Source organism: Podarcis vaucheri, assembly GCF_965113315.1.
Source record: "Podarcis vaucheri genome assembly, chromosome: 12".
Lineage (NCBI taxonomy): Eukaryota > Metazoa > Chordata > Lepidosauria > Squamata > Lacertidae > Podarcis > Podarcis vaucheri.
This window is the reverse complement of record NC_138750.1, coordinates 28,043,465-28,068,081: the sequence shown is the minus strand read 5'-3', so window position 1 is coordinate 28,068,081 and position 24,617 is coordinate 28,043,465. Positions and strand designations below refer to the sequence as shown.

Genomic DNA, 24,617 nt, shown 5'->3' with positions numbered 1-24,617 from the left:
TATATATATATATATATATATATGGACCTAATGGTCAGGGGTAACTTTACCTATATACATATACATATATACATATATACATATATATATATATATGAATGTGACTTCTGCTAAATATCTGCTAAATGTGCAGCACTAAAAAAGTGGCTTCTGCGAAATAAAGCATTTCCCCACTGAACTGATCTTCCCAAGCCCTCGGCGCCTCCTTATCAAACTTGCAGGACCCAGACAGGCTGCAATCCTGCTTCCCTTCATTTCCCCGCCACCCCCGCCTTCCTCGTGGTCTTTCCGATCAAGCCAGGCGCCCTCCCGGCCTCCTTCCATTGTTATCCCTCCCGCCTCCCCCCCCCCGGCTCCTCGTCGCAATCGCATCACGTGACGCCGCCCTCCGCGGCTCCTCCTCCTCCTCCTCTCGCTGGCTATCACGTGTCTGCGAGCTCTTCGCTCCTGCCCCGAAGCCGCCTCGGCTGCTGCTTCTTATTCATTCGTCGGCGCGTCTTAGCGACGGCAGCGCACAATTTCGGGCTACTGCTGCCGCCGCCGCCGGTCTCGTTGCGGGAAACGGCGCCCAGGTAAGTCCCTCGAGAAGCAGCCCCACCAGGCAGGGCAAAAGCGCCTCGGTTTGCCTCGCGGTTTCGGTTTCTACGGGAACGAGGAAACCCGGCAGGGTGGCTTTGGGCGCTGATGCTGCGCGGGGTGAACGTCGGAACCGGGTCTTTCCCCGATTGCTGGTCCTGGAGGTGGTCTCTTCCCCGCCGTCACCCCCCCCCCAGGGGGTTGAGGCATCGATCTCTCCCCGACCCGCTTCAGACCGCTAGCGATGCCTCCTTGGAAGGCAGTGGCAGGAATCATACAATTGGAAGGGACCTCTGAAAGTCATCTAGTCCAACCCCTCGCAGGAATCGTTTGCCCATCGTAGGGCTCAAACCCACACCCCCCGGTCCTGAGTGCACTTAGGGCAGGAGGCTTTAAGAAGAGCCCCGGGGGATCTTTTTTTAAAGAGATCTGGTGGCTTTCCGGCAAGGGTGCCTTTGTTTTAAGCGCGTTGCTGGTGCCCAGGGTGAAAAAGTTAATACAGAATACTACTACTAGTAGTAAATAATAATAATAGTAGTAGTAGTAGTAGTAGTAAATAGTAGTAGTAGCTCTGTCGGTGGAGCACGAGAATCTTAATCTCAGGGTCATGGGTTTCAGCCCCATGTTGGGTGAGGGGGTTGGACTAGATGATCCTGGCAACCCTTTCCAACTCTTATGATTCTAGGAACAACAACAACAACGCTGCCTTTGCTCGTCCTGCTGGGACGTCGCTGTGATTCACCTCTGGAGATTAAAGCTCTTTAGCAAAGAGGAAAATGCACGAGGTCAGTTTGTGGGTCACCTCATAGGCGTGCCCGGCCCGGCATTTGTCACAGCTGACGGGGTGACGAAAAGCCTTGCGCTGGAAGTGATAGGAAGATTGTGTCTGCTTTTAGGTTTGGATGTGTTCCAGGTCATTTCCACAGGCACACTAGTCTCCTTAGGTAAGGGGTGGGGATTGGGATTTGATGGCTCTCAAAGGTTGCTGGAAGACAATATCCTTACTGCCCATTGGCCCTACTGGCTGGGGGTTGATGGACCTTGGGAGTCCAGCAACTTATATGGGGGCTACAGGTTCTCCATCGCTACTTTAGGAACTTAAGAAGCTGCCTTCTAACTAAATCATGCCATTGATCCACCTTGCTCTGTGCTATCTCTTTTGGCCAGCAGGGACTCTCCAGAGTTTCATAGAGGGGTCTTTCCCAGTTTTTTCTGGAAGATGCAGTCACAATTTCTAATGGATACCAAAATTTTAAAAATGATCGACATTACAAAATACAACCAGTCTTGAGTAAATTGGGAACCAAACCACATCCAGACATTAATATTTGTGTTTTCATTTTGCATTTTTATGTTGTGAACCGCCCTTAGAACTTTGGATGTAGGGTGGTATATAAACGTAAAAATAAAGAAGAATAAAAACAAATGAGATACCTATAGAAAGCAATCACATTTCTAATCAATATTATGCTTAAAAAACACAAATAAATGCTGTTTCAAAATAGAATAAAAATGGGCTGTCTGGAATAAGGAAAAGTGGGACGCCAAACAGTATTCAAATATTTAATATGCATATACAGTGGTACCTCGCAAGACGAAAAATGCGCAAGACGAAAGAGTTTTCCATTTTTTGAGTCGTTCCGCAAGACGAATTTCCCTATGGGCTTGCTTCGCAAGACGAAACGTCTTGCGAGTTTGTTTCCTTTTTCTTAAAGCCGCTAAGCCGCTAATAGCCGCTAAACCGCTAATAGCCATGCTTCGCAAGACGAAAAAACCGCAAGAGGAAGAGACTCGCGGAACGGATTAATTTCGTCTTGCGAGGCACCACTGTAGACTGAAAGGGAGATGGAACAGCCTCTTCCTGAAAGTTTAGGTAGGTGATGAGTGGAAATCAGATGAAGGATTAGGATTCTATGCTTCTTAGATCTTGCTTTTAAATTTCGGCGTCAACATTATATTGGCTTCCTAGAGAACTTCTGCCCTGGGGCAGCTCTAGAAATCAAGTGGGTAAATAAATATGGGGAAAGCAAATTGTCAGAGAAGGATCTGAAATATTTTCCTTGAAGCTTGCATTTGTTTTATTCTGGATTGCTTTATCTGATGTTTTAATGTGTTGCAAACTGCTTTGAAATATTTTCTTTTAAAAATATAAAGTGTTATGAAAATGGAAATAACAACAACAACAACAACAACAACAATAATAAGAATAAGAATAATACATTTCACTGCAAAAAAAGTTGCCTAGACATTCCGTTGTAGCCCACACAATAAGTTTTCTGCTTTTGACAGCAATTGCAATGTACTGTGTTAGATGCTGTACAGTGGTTACATATGCTTCAGGTTACATATGCTTCAGGTTACAGACTCCGCTAACCCAGAAATAGTACCTTGGGTTAAGAACTTTGCTTCAGGATGAGAACATAAATCATGCTCTGGTGGCGTGGCAGCAGCAGGAGGACCCATTAGCTAAAGTGGTGCTTCAGGTTAAGAACAGTTTCAGGTTAAGAACGGACCTCCGGAACGAATTAAGTACTTAATCCGAGGTACCACGGTATTTTTGTTGCTTCTTTTATTTCTCATAGATTGTATTTATTGTATGCTGTAGAATCCAAAGTGTAATAGAACGAAGCACAATATAAGGAATAATAGAAGCAAAAATCAGACTGATCTAGTAAATTAGATCAGTAGTTGGGATCCTTTTCAGGGTCTCCCTTGAGAGAGGTTGTGGACTTTCCTTCCTTGGAGGTTTTTAAGCAGAGGTTGGATGGCCATCTGTCATGGATGATCTAGTCAAGATTCCTGCAGTACAGAGGGTTGGGCTAGATGACCCTTGGAGTCCCTTCCAACTCTACAATTCTGTGACTCTATAATTCTCTTTGATGAGCCAACATGACAGTGATGAGGGACTGAGGATTGGAGTGATCATTCTGTGATACTATGGCAGTGGACAAAGCTGCATTGTAACTTTTGAATAAATGTGTTTTAATTAAAACAAATAAATCGGTACAGCTGTTTATTGCAATGGGTGTGCCATGTCTGATCTTCAACCACACATCCACAAGCACATTGTAGACCACCTGGATGTAGCAGTGGTTTGTGGACCATAATTTTGAGAACTGCTGCCCTGCATCTATTTGCTGTAGCATTGACAGTTTGCACTGGGCTTAGGTGACTTCCGCATACTGGTCAAACACAGCCGGGCAGCTAGCAATAAACTGAACCGAAGCTCCCTGTGTGGACCTGTGGGATTGTTCAAAGGTTAAAGGTTAAGCAAAACAACTTTGGCATCTTGTGCAATTGGGCATTGTATAATACGACTGAGAATTTAGCAACAATGAGCGCTCCTAGCACAGGCAGCGAACTGGAGCTTACCTGGCGAGTATTTTCCATCAGTGGAAACTATAGTGCATTTGAAATAGCTGCAATTTAGATGGCCTCGCATACCAGCTACTAATGCGCTTATATTGCATCTCTTGTAGTTTTCAACAAACATTTGAAGTTTTGACTGATCCGCTTTGGGTCGTTGCCTGCTAAATCCTATCAACAAGTTTGTGTGTACAAAACAAGCTCCCATTAACCCTGGGTAAGTACTCAATGATGCCTTGAGATTCATATTCCTTTTTGAGATTACTGTGTTGATACATATGGTGTACTGTAATATGCATTGCTGCCACAGCAAGTAATGAAAGTTGTGGGCATTTACAGAAAGGGAACTGATTGTGTCAGGAGCCCTAGATCAAAGAATAGGCCATGGATGGGGAACTGGTGGCCATTCAGAGGTTGCTACAGTTCCCGTTCTCCATGGCCAATGGCCATGCTGGAAGAGGCCGATGGGAGTTGTAGTCCAGCAAGGGCTGGATTGCTTGGTTGGTGCTGATAGTGCCAAGGTTGCAGGTTTGATCCCCATAAGGGACAGCTGCATATTCCTGTATTGCAGGTGATTCTCAGGGTCCCTTAAACTCTATGATTCTATGAAAACATCTGGAAAGGAAAACATCTGGAAGGTCACAGGTTTCCCACCCCTGGAGTAGGTGGTGATGCTATCAGCAGGAAGCAGACTAAGGAGGCTGTTTGTTTTAGGTTTTCTTCAAAAATTCCTAAGCTGTTCCCAGCCAACATTTCAGGAAATTAGTTGATGGGTGTTGTAGGAGAAAAGTCAGGTGCCAAGCACCCCAGATCTGTGATTCTACTCTCATGGTCTGCTATTCTATGGAGGCAACTGGTCTGTCCTCATTAGCAAGCAAATAAGTCAAAGGAATGTGTCTGCTTGCCTCTTGCTCAATTTTGTACCCATTGACACTAGGTAAGAGGATTTGTTCTAACTAGATAATGCTTACGGCTGTGCCTTTTTTGATTCTGGGACATTTGCTTGTCCAAGTCAAATAAATGAACAGGAGTGGCACTTAGATAATAGTAAGCAATACTTTTTTTTGTTGGCATCTGTCTGTAACAAAAGTAAAAGCTATGGACGGTGGCTATATAGGCAGCCTAAGAGAAATACTTTTGCAGTCAAGAGTTAATAATCCATGGAATAAAATTTAATTTATTTAGGTTGGCCTAATTGGAAGTAATAAAGAATGAACACCCATCTGGGTCAACCTATCAATGTGCATACTCAGATGTAACACCAAACTGTGGTTTGGCTTGTGGTTTGTGGTTACATCAAGGGTAGGGAACCTTTGGTCCTGCAGGTTTTGCGGAAATACAACTCCCATCATCCCTGACCATTCACCATGCCTGCGGGGGATGATGGGAGTTGTAGTTCAAAAACATCTGGCAGTTTCTAAGGTTCTCCATTCCCGTGTTACAATGCACAAGCAGAGTCCCCGGGAGCCTCAGGCGCACATGTTTCCTCGTCCTCCTCCCTTCACAAGCTGCAGTTTCTAAACTGACTTCTTGTTTGTTGGCAAGCCAGAGTTTGTTGTTGCGTTCAAAGGTGGCAATTTCTGGTTTGCTGTAGTCATTGTTTACTTTTAAACCAGGATGCCAGACAACAGTTTGACACTGGTTTGAGAGGCTGATTGAAGAGCAAATTATGGTTTGGGTATACCAGAGTTTGCCACATTTTGCTGCAACAGCAAACCATGGTTTTCCAATGAGCTTTCTCTGTGTTTTCCTTTATTCTAAGCATGCATAGGATTGATACCTTTGCCCATGGTCCAGGCAGGAATGTTGCACCATTCTGCTTGTGCATGAGAAAGAGAGATGGGGAACCTGTGGCCACCCAGCCATTGTCTTGTAGTATTCTTCCATTTCCCCCTACTATATTGCTCCTTCAGCAAGCCGTTGCTTCTCCTTTTTTACCTTTCGTGATGGATTTCACCAATTCTCATGGCTTCTTCTTTGCATGCCGCCTCTGGCAGGCCCACACTTACCTAAATAATTGTTTGGCATTAGTCAGAAGCATGGAAAATCTGAAGTAGCCCTGAGCACAGTGGAGTAATTATGGACAGAGAGATAACGCAGTCTCAGGCGAAGAGGTATTTCTCCTGGCTTTACAGTGCCCTAAGTGGCTGTTGCTTCCTCTTTCCCTTGGGAGTCGATTCGCAGGAATTTCTTTGCAAGTGGCTCTGCAGTTGGAAGCCTTGCATTTGTCTTCTACAGTGTGCAGTGAGCGCAGTTGCTAGAAGGCAGGAGTGACCAAGGAAGACTCATGTTAGGGTCTCAGTTATGATGCTAATTTAGGAGGCCTTAATGAACGCACCAGGGACGCGGGTGGCGCTGTGGGTTAAACCACAGAGCCTAGGGCTTGCCGATCAGAAGGTCGGTGGCTCAAATCCCTGCGATGGGGTGAGCTCCCATTGCTTGGTCCCTGCTCCTGCCAACCTAGCAGTTTGAAAGCACGTCAAAGTGCAAGTAGATAAATAGGTACCGCTCCAGCGGGAAGGTAAACGGTATTTCCATGCGCTGCTCTGGTTCGCCTGAAGTGGCTTAGTCATGCTGGCCACATGACCCAGAAGCTGTACGCCGGCTCCCTTGGCCAATAAAGCGAGATGAGTGCCGTAGCCCCAGAGTCGGCCATGACTGGACCTAATGGTTAGGGGTCCCTTTACCTTTAATGAATGGACCAGTCCTACCCCTGACTTCTCCCAATTTTCACCAAATCGTACCTCTCCCCTGCACCCTTTTGAAAACAGTAGCTCAGACGGACCATTGCAAAAGGGCCAGATTCCCTCTGATCCTTTCCTGTCCAAACACTAAACATGTGGGTTAAACATCTGATAAGCAGCCTCAGTAAACAAGTCAGGGGAAGCCTGGAGACCAGGTTGCCTTCTTTGGCTAGACTCGTAGCCTGCCCGAGAGAGACATTGGGGGGCGGACCAGGTGAGCTGACTGGGAGCAACCCTTACATAGAGGTTGGTGGGCAAATCATGGCCTTGGCTTATAACCTTATATAGCCGCTGTCAGGAAGCCATTATAAAAGGTTGTTGGCATCGGTCTGTCTCAAGAGACACCAGGGGTTAGCAAACTTTTTCAGCAGGGGTCCGGTACACTGTCCCTCAGACCTTGTGGGGGGCCAGGCTATATTTTGAAAAAAAAAATATATGAACGAATTCCTATGCCCCACAAATAACCCAGAGATGCATTTTAAAGAAAAGGACACTTTCTATTCATGTAAAAACATGCTGATTCCTGGACCGTCCACGGACCAGATTTAGAAGGCAATTGGGCTGGATCCGGCCCCCAGGCCTTAGTTTGCCTACCCATGCTGTAGAGTGCGCTTCCGGGAGTGAAGTCACACTGTTGCATTAGTAGCACAGAAGCACTGGGGCACAAGGCGGGGCTGTGTGTCTGGAGGTCCGGGGCTGCCCTGACAAGACCCCTAGTCTTGGCCTCACTGAGCGATACGTTTGACACCAGCTTGGCTTCATGAGGTTTTGGAAGGAGGTGTACAAGACATCATCCAGCCATCTTAGGGACTCCCCTCCAGATTTGAGAAGGGTTTACTCCTTAGCCTTTCCTTCTCCTGACGATATCCCACAAGGCAGTGGAGGTTTAAGGTCAGATTTTCCCCCCTTCTAGATCAGGGATGTCCAACTTCCAAGAGACTGCGATCTACTCCCACTAAAAAAAACCTGGCGGTGATCTACCCATTGGATTGACCAAGGTTGTCGAGCTTTTTGGGGGAGTATTGGTCAGAGTTGTTCAGCATTTTGCGGGGAGGAAGACCCAAAGTTGTTGAGTTTTATCGGGGGGGGGGGGCAATCGATCAGGATCACGCAATCGACCAGGGATGACGGACACCCTGCGATCGACCAGTAGATCGCGATTGACCTGTTGGACGTCCCTGCTCTAGCTGGGCTAGCTTCCCCTGATGGTCCTCGTCTACCCCTCACTTCCCTCTACAGGACATGCAGGAAACCCCTTAAACTGAGTATTTTTTATTTTATTTTATAAAATTTATTTCTATTAATTTATTATTTTATAAAATAACTACTATTCCCCCCCCCTTTATTAATGCATGAGCTAAAGCTAGCCTTCCCCAACCTCTAGAAATTTTGTATTCCAACTCCCATCAGCCCCAGCCAACATGGCCAGTAGTCAAGGTTGATGGGATTGGTAGTCCATCAACATCTGGCAGGCACGAGGTTGCTGAAGGCTGGGTTTAGGCAAATGGAATGTGTTGATTATTATCAATGACTTGTGCTTCAATGGGGCGCGGATTAATGAGAGCTATTTTTAGCTTCCACCTCTGCTGTTGGCAAAGGGTGAGGCCTTGAAGGAAGAACTGTTTTTGGCCTCAGGCTTCACATCTATGCATTCAGAGATGAAGATGTCCAAGTGTCACAGGGTTGTTTGTAAAGCAGGGATGGCCTTCCAGACGTTGGACGTTTATACCTGCGCCACTCCCCCGCCCCCAGATTCTTTTGGACGCCATCTTAATTCAGCTCCAGGCAGCAGCGCTTTTGATTGCCAGGGATCAGGCTGGGAATTATGGGAGTTGTAGTCCAGCTTGTTGTAAGGGGAAACACAGGCCAGTCTGTGTGACACTTCCCACACGGAAAGTGCTGTGGCAAGTCATGAGAACCAGTAGCTGCGGTTGTGGAGTTCCTTTGCTTTTATGTGGTGGATTGTGAATTGGTTCTGAAGAGCCACTTTGTGTGCTAAAAAACCACCTTGATCCTTGAAATAGTCTGCTCATAGGAGGGCTGGAATGTGTGGAGTCGACGTGGAGATAAACCCCTCTCCCAAGATAGTTCATTTCATAGATGTGGAACCACCAGAGCCGGCCCACCCATGAGGCGTGATGGACGACCTGCCTCAAGCACTGGAAGTGAAAGAGGCAGTGCTCCAGCCACCCCACTGCTTCCGCCACTGAGAGGGAGGTGTTCTGGCACATGGCATTGCTGCTCATCTGGAGTGCCCTGGCGGAAGAGTATGTGTGTGTTTGGTGGGATGGGGTGGTGGGCAATTCCTGTTTTGCCTCGGGTGGCAAAATGGGACGGGCCACCCCTGGGAGCCACTATCCTCTTTCCACGTCTCCTCTTTCCACAGAAAGACATTAGGAAGAGCTTTCCGATGGTTAAGAGCTGTTCAGACTTGCCTTGGAAGGTGGCAGGCTGTCCTCCATTGGATATTTTTAAATACAGTTTGAATGTTAGGGATTCTCCCCCCTGTATTGGGGGGAGATGACCCGTTGAGTCCCTTCCCGCTCTACAGTTCTAGGATTCTATCTATCTACTGTTTTGTACAACCTCCCTGCTCTTATGTTAAGCTGTTCACCTGAGTAGACCTCTTCTTCAAGGAGCTCAAGGTGATGTGTCCGTCCCCCCGTCCCCCCACTCTCAATTTTGTCCTCACAATAACTCTGTGAGGTGGGTCTTATCCAAGAAGTTCAGGGTGGTATATACATGGTTCTACCCTCCTCATTTAATTCCCACAACAGCCCTAAGGGGTAGGCTATGCTGAGGCAATGGGTGGCCCAAGTGCACTCAGTGGGCTTCCTGGCTGAGTGGAGATTTGAACCCTGGCCTCCTAGGCTCTAGTCAAACACTCTAACCATTACTCCACCTGCTCAAAAGCCTAGATCCTGCTCCAGTCAGGCAGGTATCAGACATCGATATAAACTTAATTTCAGCCCAAATGCCAAAATATGTTATCTCTTAATGATTTGCTTTATCCCAGCTCGCTAGATGTTCAACAGAGATTAAGGTGAGGCTAAACAGCTAATGTGTGAGTCAGCGGCAGTGACCGCTGCGTATTAAAATATTTTCTGTCTCTACCAGTTGATTTTTGTGGAAGAAAATTAATTTCTCCCCTATTCTCATACTCCATTTACAAAGAAGAAAAACAAGACACAGGGATTGAATCTCATGTTAGGCATACACAGAGAAGACTTGTTGAAATGAGAGGATATGAGTAACTTAGGTTTATTAATTCCCGTGGGACTACTCTTGAGTAAAACTTAGTTGGCTCCAATGCATTTCATTATGTAAGAAAGAATCCTATTTACTAAAAGTCTGACTAAGTTTCCGGAAAAGAAAAACATTGTGACACTATTCCAGTGAGTATCCTGGTTCTCTTTTCCAGCTTCTTTTGCCTCCGGGTTAAACTCAGTAGTCAGTCATTTTGCATATGCACAACAACAACAATTAACTCCTGGGTAACTACTAAAGGAATGTGTGAGTGCTAATTGCCCGTGTGTCAGGTGGATGCATGATAATGAATCAGATCATCTTTTTAGTATCTTTGGGCGGAGATATTGTGTTGAGAAATGGAAGTGGCCCTCATCCAAAAAAAATATTTTGCCAGGGGTTCCAAAAACAACATCCTGGAATGTTGTAAGAGTTGTTTGTCTTCGAAGGATTTTCACAAAACCTTTTAGCCCTTGCCGGACCGGTGTGACGTGGGATGTATTTTCTGTTCCAACTCTTAGCAAGCGGGAGGTTCAAGCTGTACATGTGCTCAGGAAATGCATAAAGAGAATTGCGCTGGCATGTTTAGAAACAAGTGGAACACACCCCACCAATGTAAATAAATAAGTTATTATAATGACAGTTAACTCCTTCTAATTATTCATTAAACAATTTACAGTGGTACCTCGGGTTACATATGCTTCAGGTTACATACGCTTCAAGTTACAGACTCCGCTAACCCAGAAATAGTACCTCGGGTTAAGAAATTTGCTTTAGGATGAGAACAGAAATCGTGCTCCGGCGGCGTGGCGGCTGTGGGAGGCCCCATTAGCTAAAGTGGTGCTTCAGGTTAAGAACAGTTTCAGGTTAAGAACGGACCTCCGGAACGAATTAAGTATGTAACCAGAGGTACCACTGTATTGCATTTCTACTTCTTTCCTTCAAGAAGACAGGCATTGTCCTTCCACTAGATCTTCTTGGCAGCGGTCCCGATGGGTAGGTTTGACTGAGAGATAGTGACTTTCATAGTGTGGTTTGTGACTGTGTGGGAATTTGAACCTGGGTCTCTTCAGGGTGGTGCTGTGGGTTAAATCACAGAGCCTAGGACTTACCGATCAGAAGGTTAGTGGTTAGAGAATGATGGGCAAGGACTGCAGAGAGACCCAGGTTCAAATTCCCTTGAGGGGGTACTGAAAAATTGGAGAAGGTGGGCATTTATTGCAAAAGAAAATGTTCTTTTGGAGAAACAACAGTAACCTACAGTCGTACCTCAGCTCCCAAATGCCTTGGGAATTTAACATTCTGGCTCCCAAACAATCGAAAACCGGAAGTGAGTGTTCGGTTTTCGAATGTTTTTTTTAGAAGCCGAACATCTGGTGTGGCTTCCGCTGTTTTTTCCAGCATGCTTGTGCAATCAGAAGCCAATTGGAAGCCGCACCTTGGTTTCTGAACATTCTGGAATGGATTCCGTTCGACTTCCGAGGTACGACTGTATTTTGCTTCACACTCAGAGCTGTAAGGATCATCACATTTCCAACATTATATAATCTATTATTATTAAAATTGTAATAATAATAATAATAATATAGTAATACTGGGACACAGGTGGCGCTGTAGGTTAAACCACAGAGCCTAGGACTTGCCGATCAGAAGGTCGGCGGTTTGAATCCCTGCGACGGGGTGAGCTCCCATTGCTCGGTCCCTGCTTCTGCCAACCTAGCAGTTCGAAAGCACGTCAAAGTGCAAGTAGATAAATAGTTACCGCTGCGGTTGCTAAACTTGGAAGGATAGGAATCGTGTGCTAGCCTCCACCCTCCATTGAAATGCAAAAGAGAGCGGCCTAACCCCTAAGTTCATTGTGCTATGGTTCATTGAGCTAAATTCAATGAGCTATGGAACGATCTCTCAATCTCCCTACATCCTTATGTAATCAGGGCAACTTACTGCAAGTCTTTAACCAGCAATACCAAGAGCCCTGTGCTTGTCTGTCATCACTCTTACCCCCAAGAACCAAACGTACCCATTGACTGACGCTTTCTGCTTTAAACTGTTTACAGTACTGAATTTTACATTGTTGTTACCTGCCCTGGGTCCTGATGTTAAAAGGGCTGGTAATGAATTCAGTAAATTATACCGATGACGATATTGTTCCTCTGGCATCTCTTTGTGCCATTGTAAAACTGTGTACAGCAGATTATCCTTGTTCTTGTTTCCAGTCACTATAACTTCTTCTGAACCCGTGAAGTGAGCGTGTTTTGAGGAGAAGTCATGCTAGCATTCTCAGTGCCCCATAAGAACTGTCTCAAAACTCTCAGAAGGCCATTGAAGAAAAGTCCTGCTATCAAGGCTGTTTATTTATTTAGTACATTTACATTCCACCTTTTCTTCCAAGAACCTGTACATGGTTTTCTTCTCTCCCTCCCCCTTTTTTAAAAAAAATCCTCACAACGATCTTATGGGGTAGGTTAGGCTGAGAGGCAGGGACTGTCGGCATGCAGAGGGCCGGGAGGCCAGGTGGCTAGTCCCAACTGGGCCGTCTCCCTCCAGTCTTCCCGCTTCGAAGACCATCGGCATCTGTTCTGATGTAAACCAGCGACCCAGACTTCAAAGCCAGGCACACTATCAGCAGAGCGAACTGCGCACACAGAATAGGCGTGAGGCTTTCGAAAGCATACTACAGCTACAGATTTATTAATCATAAATCAGGACAATGAAACATGTCTCTCTCTCGTCTTCTGAGAGAGAACGGGGAAAGCAAAAGCTATAGACACAATGGAAGTTCCCAGCAAGCTGTGCTGGAATGTAAACAGACATGTGACGCGCAACAGTTCCACACGTCTGCTCCTTAAGGTGGAATAGAAATGTTAACAGGGACTTTCCCAAGATCACACAGCAAGCTGCATGGCTGAGTGGGGATTCAAACCCTGGTCTCTCGGGCCTTAATCCAACCATCCAGAGATGGAAACTAACCGGGTGCCAGTCACGTTTCACGACAGGCCCAAGCAGCCTTTTGCAAGGAGTTGGAGATGTCTGGTCGCCACCATGAAAAGTTTGGAAAGCTCTGTCTTACAGGAATATAACTTGTCTGCTGCCTTCATCTCCTCTGCTTGTGCTGGACCCCTGAAGAGGTGCCAAATGACAGAATCAACAGTTTGGCCACTAACATCTCCATCTGGCTAGCTGTTGCAGCTGCCAGGCAGCTGGCTTGTGGGGCAGCACGGCACCAAACAAAAACACATTTTGGTTCTGCACAAGCCAATTGATTTGCGCAGGAGCTTTGCACCCAAAGACAGCTGCACAGATCAGCAGGTCTGTGGGGCACCTAGGCATTCCGTTGTGGTGACTGAAGCTGAGGTTTAATTTGCCATTTGGCTCTCAGCTTTTAAATCTCAGTTTCTAACACTCTAACCATCAGACCACACACTGTCTCTCGCATCTTGTTTTTCAGCATAGCCAAACAGATGCCTCTGAGAAGCCTATAGGCAGGATATTTCTGCCTAGCAGATCCCTTTTACTGCATGCTAAGAATGTCCAATGCCCATTTTCTAGATCTGCATGCTTTTTGAAAGCTGACCTGCAGGGCAGCTCTGTGCCTTGGCTTTGCTCCTGGAAAACCCTGACTTAATGCCTACACACCAGACTCTTACAGCAGAGCTTTCCAAACTGAATGTTGGCTGCATTGCGCAGGTGTGTCGCACAAACACTCCCCACGCACCTCCCAGGGCTGGAAAGGGGTTAGTTTAACCCAGGCATAGGCAAACTCAGCCCTCCCAAGATGTTTTGGGACTACAACTCCCATGATCCCTAGCTAACAGGACCAGTGCTCAGGGATGATGGGAATTGTAGTCCCAAAAAACATCTGGAGGGCCGAGTTTGCCTATGCCTAGCTTAACCTCTGGTTTGCTAGTAAAACTGAATTACTTTGTCACGAAATGATGCATGTCTAAAAAGTGCGTCATCAACATGAAAAGTTTGGAAAGATCTGTCTTACAGGAATATAACTGTCTGCTGCCTTCATCTCCTCTACTTGTCCTGGACCCCTGAAGAGGCGCCAAAGGACAGAATCAACAGCCTTCTCATTTGTTGCTCTTAGCCATTTCTAGGCGCAACACCCGTGACTTTATTTTAAGCCTCCGTTTTCCTATGCTGTTCTTTCGACTTCATTAACTCCTGCACCCAGCTGCAAACGGGCAAGAGTGTGCTTGATCCCTTCAGAGCTTGTTACTAAGTACACATGCATTAAGCCCGCATTTGCAAAGAGCACAACAGAAGACTCATGCAGAAAAGCTTTCTGCCCTGCCCAAATTGCCATGTAGCTTGAAAAACAGTATTTAATGTGGCCTATTCCCAGGCTCATCTGATGTTGAAAGGAAGCCCCATTATGTGGTCTTCCCTAAGAAAGTTGCAAAATTGTGAAAAATTTCTTCTTTTGATGATTGCTTTTGTCTGGGCGCACGCTGAACTTCCTGATTCTCAACTTTGGGCAATGAGATAAGAATACAGAGGAAGGAAATGCCTTGCCCTGTATTTTCATAAAGATTGTGAGTTATTTTGGAATTGCCAAAATGTTACATAAGTTTCTTCCACCATTAAATAATAAAAGAAAACAAGAGTCAATTGGTTGCCACATCTCGGCGTGCCAAGTCCCGTTTCATTTTCATTTTTTGCAGCAGAAAGTGTCACTGTCAGCACACCCTTGGAAATTCCTTCCTGATCCTGGAGGAATTTTTGGGGGGAACATGCTAACTCTAGGCTGCCCAAGGTTGTGCCGATCAGTTGTATGTAAGCAGTGTGGGGTTTTGCACCATGTAAACTTGTTTTTTAAATGACCTTCCTTAAACTGAGTAAATTCAGTTCATTATTATGAATGAGGGAAGTGGCTTCTTGGAAATGTTCTAATAGGTGGTCAAGGAAGAAACAGCCATCTAAAAGATGCTTTTTAACAGCACGGCTTTAGCAGGAGCATGGAATAAAATTTGAGAAGTAGTTTGGCTCTAGAAATCCTATAAAGTGGCAGAGTTGCTCTCTCTCTCTCCCCTGAACCTCATAGTGCCTGTGACCTCCCATAAGGTCCCAGTTCAAGGAACAAGTTTTTTTCTCAGCAATGCACCTTACCTTATGTCAGAGAACCATAGTTAACTTCCACAAGCAGAACACAACAGAAGAGGATGTAGAAAGGTACAGGGAAGGCTTAATTAAGCACACCTCTTGATTACCCTTGCAAGGCTAATGCAATTTTAGGCAGCATTAATAGGACCATCAGGAAGCTCTTCCAGGGCTTGACCCAAATCCACCCTTCTATTAGACCTGACCCTGTCCTCTGGGGCACAAGGGAACAAGTCTGTGCCCTTTTCTGTGTGTCAACCATGCAGCTATTTGAAGAATGCCGTCATGTCCCTCCTTCAACCTTTCCTTCTCCAGGCTAAAGATACTCAGTTCTTTCCATTGTTGCTCATAAGAATTGCTTTCCGTTGCCGTGCTTGTTGTTGTTGTTGTTGCCTTCCTTCAATTTGGACAAAAAGATCACATTCAATACAGCTCAGTGGTAGTAGTACAGTGGTGCCTCGCAAGACGAAAAGAATCCGTTCTGTGAGTCTCTTCGTCTAGCGGTTTTTTCGTCTTGCAAAGCAAGCCCATTGACGGATTAGCGCTATTAGCGGCTTTTAGTGGCTTTTAGCGGCTTATCGGCTTAGCGGATAAGTGGCTTAGAAAAAGGGGGGGGGGGAGGAAAAAAAACCTGCAGGAACTTGCAAGACATTTTCGTCTTGCGAAGCAAGCCCATAGGAGATTCGTTTTGCGAAGCACCTCCAAAACGGAAAACTCTTTCGTCTAGCGAGCTTTTCGTCTTGCGAGGCATTCGTCTTGCGGGACACCACTGTAGTAGTTTTTGTTCTTGTTAATCTGTTTTCAATGTTAATTACTTAGGCTTGCCACTTTTATTTTTTAGATAGACTTCACATGCAGTTTGCAAGATGACGCCAAAGCATGAAAAACAGGTAAGTGCTTCAATTCGTGCGTGTGTTGCTTTCTTAGTTTGGAAGGGGGTGTTTTCCTAGAAATACGGAACTTTGTTTTATACTACTAAAAGCAGAAATGTTCTGCAAAAATGCTTCTGCATTGATCAGCCACTATTCAGCGAACAGCTTTCACCTTGGGTGTGACTATATCACCAACCAGCACTGAGTAAACAGGGCAGCTTATATCTGGGGTAGCATCTTAGGAGACAAAGTAGGTTGTGCAATTGCTGCAATGAAGAGATGGCAGAAATAGTCCCCCTGGCTTGTATGTTGTAATGCGGCGCATGGGGGAAGTCCCAGGTATCTGGCTCTTTTGCAAGCAGGGGTCACAACGAAGGACAATTTTGCTGACATAGGCTGTTGCTCAGTGCTTGGAAGCAAGTTTGGAAGACCTTTGACCCTCCAGATGCTGCTGAACTACAGCTCTCATCATCCCTGGGCATTGGCCCTGGTTGCTGAGGTTGATGGGAGTTGTAGTTCCGGACAGCCAAAGGTTCCCCACCTCTGGCTTATAAGAGCCATGTGTACAGGCTGGCTCCCAGACAGGAATTGACTCCTGCTATCTCCTCCTTGGTCCTTTTAGCTCAGTGTGACATGGCAGCTAAGCCAAAGTTAGACTCAGAGTGTCGTCCAACCTAAGGATTGTGGTTAAGGAGGGGAGACCTTAACCACTATCCCAGATTCTTGGATCCCTTGCTAAGCCAACCTTTGGCTCAACTGCCATGCTGTGTTGAGCTAAAAGGACCAGTGACGGGAGCGAGCCAGCAGTAAATTACACCAAGGAAGCTGGAGTTGACCATTAGCAAAAACAGGACCTGCACAGGAGGGTCAGGCCTATTGAGCACAGCAACTCATCTCTGGCAGGACTTGCTCCCCGAAGCAGTTGTGGAGACTGAAGGTCCCCGACTTCCCACAGCTGCCAACTCCCCTCCTCTTCAGGGTTTTTCTCACCCAAGCAATCTGAGATTGCGCCTGCATGAAGCTAGCATCTCTGCTCTTTTCATGCCTCTCCTGGTTCTGTGAGACCGGGGGGCTTGTTGCAGCAGGAGGGAGAGACGCCCGTGCCTCTTCACCAGACGGCCTCATCTCTGCCTCTTGTCTTCCCTCCTTTCCTGCTTCTCATTCTGGACTTCTCTCTGCCTCAGACCTTCTCCCCCCCCCCCCTCAGTAAACCCTGCTGCCTCTTCAGCTTCCAAACACTACCACCTCCCAGTCTGCTCCCTCTTCTCCCTCTGACCACTCATTACTGTCCCACCACCACTCTCTGAGCTCTGAGCCTTTGCCAACTGGTTCCTCTGCATCCAACCAGTCCGTGACTACCAGGGAGGGCTGCGAACTCCTCCCCCAGGACCTAGCTCATTCACACTGAACCATGGTTTAGTGTGAGACAGTAGTTGTTCTCACACTAAACCATGGTTTGGCGTGAACACAACTACTGTCTCACAGCCTAACACATCTCAAAGGATTGTGAAGATAAAAGAGGAGGCCATGTATCTCACATCAAACTCCTTAGGGGAAATATTGTCAATGAATGCGTCTCATGCTTCTGCACAATCGCGACATGTGCACCCTCTGGCTTATCCTGAGTCAGGCCAATCATTCATGTAGATCAGTGCTGTTTCCTTTGATTGACAGGGTCTGTAGCTCCTAGAATGAGGTCATTTTCAGCTTGACTTCTTGACATCCTACTAACTGGAGACTTAGGGGGCTGAATGTGTGCTCTCCCATTGATTGGCGGCCCTGCTAATTGTCGCCAACATTGCTCTCACATGGGCTTTAACGAAGAGGAAATTGGGAGCTTCGTTTCCCTCGTCAAAACAACTTTTTGTGTGCAAATAAGCCTACAAGGAGGGAGTCCCAAGTTGCCCTTGTTAAATGTTTGGGGCCAGGCAACAGCCAACAGCCTTTAAAATGCAAAACCCCTGTTACATTATTGCTGATGAATCTTCCCATTAAAAAGGCATTGGAATAGAGGCACAGTGGCATTAAGAAGATTTTGTAGTTCATTCATGCAAGCAGCAAATGTAGAAATAATACATATATATGGGCCTGGTGTTTTATTTTTTTTAATGAGCCCAAACCAAATGGACACTTAGGTTCAATGAGGCAGAACCAAAATCACATGCTGCTAATGGCAAATAATGTGGTTATAATTGTATACGGAGCGACACCTTGATGTTTCTGAGCATCTTTAGGGCTAATGTTAGGGACATAACAATGCCAATTTATTGTGAGCTGTTGGTTCAGTGAATGAAAGTTAGCATGAAAAACAGCTGTCTGTCTTTTAAAGTGGGTGGGGATCTTGGGCCTCAGGTCCTCTCCAAACCACACCTCCTTTCTAGCCAGTATACCTGTAGGAGTGTCTACACCCCCATCGTTCAGCCGGGACGCTGAAGTCCAGCTCCAAGAGCCTTCTGGCGGTTCCCTCACTGTGAGAAGTGAGGTTACAGGGAACCAGGCAGAGGGCCTTCTCAGTGGTGGCGCCTGCCCTGTGGAGCTCCCTCCCACCAGATGTCAAGGAAATAAACAACTATCTGTCTTTTAGAAGACATATGAAGGCAGCCCTGTTTAGGGAAATTTTAAATGTTTGATATTTTATTGTATTTTAAATTTTTTGTTGGAAGCCGCCCAGAGCGGCTGAGGAAACGCAGCCAGATGGGCGGGGTATAAATAATAAATTATTATTATTGCCACACCCCTCCCTCCCAGCCTTTCCGCCCTCTGAGTGTTTTTGCTTGATTGAAATGTCTCCTTGAACTCATGCTTCTTGCTTGTCTGGCAGGAAGATAAGAGAGAGTCATAGGGCCTCATAAGAGAGTCGTAAAAACAAACCTACCAAGATGAAATTTACATTTTCTGCACTCACCCTTGCCTCTGGCTCTGGCCTCCAGAATGTCCTCAAGGCAGCACAGTTCCCAGGTTGCAAAGGATTACTGTATTTTGAGGGAAGCAGGAATTTTTAACTTTCGCTTTTCATTTAAGGTCCTGCTCATTAGTGGCAAGCTTGTGGGGAAATAATTGACATGGAATCCACAAACGGAGTTGCTCTTTGTACAGCAGGTGTAGTTTGGGGAAGTTAGCAAATTTGAAAATTGCACATTGAAATGTTTCACACGGCTGAGAGACGGGCTGCCACTTCTCCATCCCGTTTCAGTGGCTTGCTGCTTATGGTAGTAGCTGGCCAGTCCACTTCCCCTCTGCTCTACTGTTCTCACACCCCAACTCCCAATATATTGACCTCCAATTGGTGACATGCTAGGCGTTCCACCACCCCCTTCTTGCCCACTTTTTTGGTAGAGAAACACCCACTAGCTTGATTGGGAATTGGGCTTGGTAAACAGGAAGATGAGAAAAAGTAAATAGTTTGGATTGCTCCAGATTGTGCCTCCAGTGATCTTAGGAGTGCGCTGAAGTCTGCACATTTTCTATTTAATAAAAATATATTTTTTATTAAAGATTTCTTAGCTTACAAAAAATACCGTATTTTTCACTCTATAACACGCACCCGACCATAACACGCACGTAGTTTTTAGAGGAGGAAAATCCGTAGGCTTGCCACTCGTAGGCATTCCCTCCATAACACGCACAGACATTTCCCCTTACTTTTTAGGAGGAAAAAAGTGAGTGTTATGGTGCAAAAAATACGGTACATGCATTGTCTCTTTTTTTCAAGTTGTGTTTTCTACAGATCAGTTTTGTTTGTAGTGAGACATTAGTGTTGCATGCAGTATTAGGTTAGGAAGAAAAGAGGGGGAGTGGGGGAGTGGGAGTGGGATCGGGTGGTTACGCTTCTATTCTTCTGCTTAGTGTATGTGTGGGGTTTTGTGTAAGCATCACTTGTATGCGTTCTCTTACTACTGTATTCACTTGTTATATTTCCTTGGTGGTGAGAGAGGTTGGGGGTGGCCAAGGGTGTGGTTGGTTGTCTTTGGTTGGCTGTAGTGAGATTTGTTTTTGTGTGTGAGTGGGGTGTGTGTGTATTTTTGGACCATGTTAGCCAGATTGATTCTCATGCTGTCAACGGATTCTTTGTTGTCTTGTTGGGCTACGTATGTGATAAAGGGGAACCATACTGGAGTGAAGGCGTCTTCTTCTATTTGTCCCCGTGTCAGTTTCAGTTTACAGTCGTACCTTGGTTCTCAAACACCTTGTGACTTGAACGTTTTGGCTCCCAAACGTCACAAACCCGGAAGTGAAGCTCCTGCAGCCAATCGGAAGCTGTGCTTTGGTTTTCGAATGTTTTCGGAAGTCAAACAGACTTCCAGAATGGATTCCGTTCAAGAACCAAGGTACAGTGGTACCTTGGGTTACATACGCTTCAGGTTACAAATGCTTCAGGTTACAGACTCCACTAACCCAGAAATAGTACCTCGGGTTAAGAACTTTGCTTCAGGATGAGAACAGAAATCATGCTGCGGGGGCAGCGGGAGGCCCCATTAGGTAAAGTGGTGCTTCAGGTTAAGAACAGTTTCAGGTTAAGAATGGACCTCTGGAACGAATTAAGTACTTAAACCGAGGTACCACTGTATGGCTGTATTGGTTAATTTTTCCAATAAGGCTGTTTCCCATACTATGTGATACCATTGGTCCATGCTTAACTCCTGACGGGTCTCTCCAGTGTCTGACTATGATGCTTCTGGCTGCTGAGAGTAGGTGGATTATGAGCTCTTTATAATGTGAGTGGGCATTATTATCTTGGAAGGTGTTTAGTAGGGCCCATTCTGGGGTGACTTCTAATACTTGCTTAGTTATCTTGCATATTTCTTGTATGACTGATGTCCAGAGAGTTGGATTTCAGGACATTCCCACCACATGTGGAAGTATGTGCCTGTGGAGGTGCATCCTCTCCTGGAGTCTGCACATTTTCTAACTGGCTGCCAATCACCCAAAATCTGACTAAGAGTTTTCCGGTTTCTGGAGCCTGCCTTGTGCTGTCCCTTCCGCTGACCTGGCCACCACTCTCTTCTGTCCCTGATGTGTCTCCCTACTATGGCAGTACTGCAGCAGGTGGTGGGGGAAATGTAATTTTCCCAGGGCTCAGGTGCCATGGCCTGGGGAAATTATATTTTTCAGGGTACCAAAAGCTAGGCTTCTTGGTGTGGCCTCAGTTGGCAGAGAATAACTTCTGGCTACCCAAAAGTTTCATATCTGAGTCGTTTTGAACTTGGGTCTGCTCAATTCATGTGCATAACTCTGCCAATTATTATAACTCTTGAGCTGCTAGGGGAAGATAAGGGGGCAGCTAGTTCTGTTTTTCCCCATTGCTAATTGTTTCTCAGATTACTCAGTAGTTTGTAGCTCCATGAATCTGCAAAACACAAGTCTATGTATCATCTGTTGTTTCCTTCTTTCTTCCATTTCTTATAATGCTTACTCACTGCAAATTTAATATTCTTCCTGATATTATTTTTCCAGTGTGTGTGTGTGTGTGTGTGTGTGTGTGTGTGTGTGTATAGCCATAGAATACTAATTTTCACATTCTAGTCCAGTGTTTCCCAAACTTTGGTCTCCAACTGTTTTTGGACTAAATGCCCACCATCCCTGACCGCTAGTCCAGCCAGCTAGGGATGTAGTCCAAAAACAGCTGAAGACTCAGGTTTCCAAAACACTGTTCTAGATTGTCACTTAGCTGTTATTGCTGCTTATAGTCATAGATCATCACTGAGGAACCTGTGTGGCCCTTCAGATATTGTCGGACTACAACTCCCATCATCCCTGACTAGGACTGTTAGGAAAAGGAGAGCCATTGTTTCTGCACCTCTGCCATAGATGCATAATCAACTAGAGAGCTCCTCAGCGAAAGTGTGTGTTGTTCTGAGTGCTTGTTCTAGAACATGGGTTTTCTCGAAGCGCAGAATGGCAACCATCTTTCTCTCTATCCCTTCATGGATTTCACAGCCTTGCTAAAATCATTGTAGCAATAGTGGGAATAACGTGCTAACCTCTATTTCCTTAGAAGACTGGGGAAGCAAGGCAGGAGGGGAATTCCTCTTGAGTAACAAAGAATTTAAAATACCACCTCACTTCTGCCCCCTCTCCCGATTTGGGTATTGCTGATTGCCACCATTCAGTTCATTTGCAAAACCTCGTTTTTATATTAGGTACTGTAATTTATGGCAAATAAAATAATCAACCAAGGTAATGCAAATATATTCTCTCTTCGTTTTATGAAAACATTCTAGCTGGCTTTTCTATGCCAAGTGTACTTAAGGTTTAGAGAACCAGTTTGATGTAGCTGTTAGTGCTGGACTAGGACCGGGGAGTGCAGGGTTCAAATCCCTTCTCAGCCATGAAGTGAGCCAGCTACTATCTCTCAGCTGAACCTACCTCTCAGGGTTATTGTGAGGCTAAAGTGGGGAGGGTGAAGAGCCATGGACACCATCTTGAGCTCACTGGAGGAAAGGTTTAGGGAAGCTTTTAATGTTTAATAGGTTATTGTATTTTAATATTCTGTTGGAAGCCACCCAAAGTGGCTGGAGAAACCCAGCCAGATGGGCGGGGTATAAATAATAAATTATTACTATTATTGTTATAAATGTAATACTAGCACTCCCCGTGGCACCTGTCCTGAAAGACCTATGTTGGCTCCTAGTACGTTTCCCAGCACAATTCAAAGTGTTGGTGCTGTTCTTTAAAGCCCTAAACAGCCTTGGCCCAGTATACCTGAAGGAGCGTCTCCACTCCCATCGTTCAGCCTGGATACTGAGGTCCAGCTCTGAGAGCCTTCTGGCGGTTCCCTCACTGTGAGGTGAGGTTACAGGGAACCAGGGGCAGTGGCGCCTGCCCTGTGGAATGCCCTCCCATCAGATGTCAAGCCAGAAGACATCCGAAGGCAGCCCTGTTTAGAGAAGTTTTTAACGTTTGATGTTGTCACTTTTATATTATTAATATTCTGTTGGGAGCCGCCTAGAGTGGTTGGGGATACCCAGCCAGATGGGTGGGGTATTAATAATAATAATAATAATAATAATAATAATAATAATAATATCATAGTGTGTCTGGCTGTTAACGAGAAGGTTGGTGGGTCAAGTCCATCCAGGGACGGCTGTGGGTAGGATTCCTCCATTGCGCACAGGGTTGGACTAGATGACCCTTGAGGTCCCTTCCAACTTTACAAGTCTATGATTCTAGAAACATCTTAGAAATCATTTCCCTCGTGCTTAAACTGGGCTCTGGAAAGCAACTGGAGCCAACAAGATTCCGCAAGAAAAAACTCTAAAATGACCAGTTTGGTAGTCCCAGTAAAGATATTGCCTAGCTGTTTAATACCCCTCTTAAACCATTGCCAAATATTTTTAGCAAACAGGCAGCGTCTTATTTGGTTTACCAGTGCCAGGATGTCTGTGTCACCAAGAAGGTTTTGGTGAATCTCCACTGTTAAGTACATAACTATCTGCATTGTCTGCATTTCATTTCCCTCTGACCTCACTTTTTTTGCACAATATTTTCACCTCCCCAAATCATGTCTGTACCTATAACTCAGGATGTACCTATAACTCAGGATAACATTCCATCCATCTGATGAAGTGGAACACATGCACAATCAGTTGGTTAGACTTTGTTGTTGTTGTTGTTGTTTAGCCGTTTAGTCGTGTCCGACTCTTCGTGACCCCCTGGACCAGAGCACGCCAGGCACTCCTGTCTTCCACTGCCTCCCGCAGTTTGGTCAAACTCATGCTGGTAGCTTCAAGAACACTGTCCAACCATCTTGTCCTCTGTCGTCCCCTTCTCCTTGTGCCCTCCATCTTTCCCAACATCAGGGTCTTTTCCAGGGAGTCTTCTCTTCTCATGAGGTGGCCAAAGTATTGGAGCCTCAGCTTCAGGATCTGTCCTTCCAGTGAGCACTCAGGGCTGATTTCCTTCAGAATGGATAGGTTTGATCTTCTTGCAGTCCATGGGACTAGGTGCCTCAAAAGCTATTTCTTGGTTTTTTGCTGCCCAGACTCACTTGGCCGCTCTTCTGGAAATCCCTTTCATGTATCTGGTGAAAGGAGGTTGTTGCTTTGGTTAATCTCTTGAGAAGCCACAACAATCCTTTGTTGCTTTTACTGTGCACACTTCTAGAATTCGCTCCCACAGTAAACAGTGACGGCCACCAGCTTGGACAGCTTTGAAAGAGTTTTATCTCATGGAAGATAAGATGTTCAGTGCTAAAATTTGGGGTTGGCTTTTACAGCCCAACTCTCCATCAAAGGATTTAAATGTTCCCTACGTCCATTATCTTTATTTTGCAATAGAATTCCCCCGCCCCCTTGCAAGGAGGTGAAGACACCAAACAAAGGTGTGCAATAAAATTTATTATTATTATTAATGGCTTTTAAAGACTTTAGAAATTGCCCAGCCCCTTCACCAAAGACCACCCAAAGCATTACACACGTTACAGAAAGAGGCAAGCTACAACAGTTTAATAATAGTATTATTTATATGCCGCCCATCTGACTGGATTGTCCCAGCCACTCTGGGCGGCTTCCCACAAAAAACAGTAAAACACAATACAAAATCAAGCATTAAAAACTTTCCTGAAATTTGAGATTGTAGCTTGTCTCATGTCTGACAAGATCAGTCAGGATAATGGTCACTGATTGCATTACCTGGCCAAGGCGGCCATTCTTTTGAGATGGTAAATACTTTAGTTCTTGAATCCAGATCACAGACCTGCCCTATTCAT

General features: G+C 45.6%; 1 protein-coding gene across 3 annotated transcripts in view; it reads left to right on the top strand.

The window, feature by feature from the left end:
• The first annotated feature begins 414 nt into the window (after nucleotides 1-414).
• The window catches only part of SNX10 (sorting nexin 10), a 48,204-nt gene continuing 24,001 nt past the window's right edge, over nucleotides 415-24,617 (top strand). Inside the window, exons 1-3 of one of the 3 annotated variants that reach the window (XM_082193562.1) lie at nucleotides 415-572; nucleotides 4,056-4,159; nucleotides 15,884-15,928. In XM_082193562.1, the coding sequence (XP_082049688.1) occupies nucleotides 15,905-15,928 (24 nt within the window). In that variant the 5' untranslated portion in view covers nucleotides 415-572; nucleotides 4,056-4,159; nucleotides 15,884-15,904. Of the gene's footprint in view, nucleotides 573-4,055; nucleotides 4,160-15,879; nucleotides 15,929-18,214; nucleotides 18,223-24,617 lie in introns of those variants that run through there. The other 2 variants (XM_082193561.1, XM_082193563.1) reach the window with 2 other exon arrangements.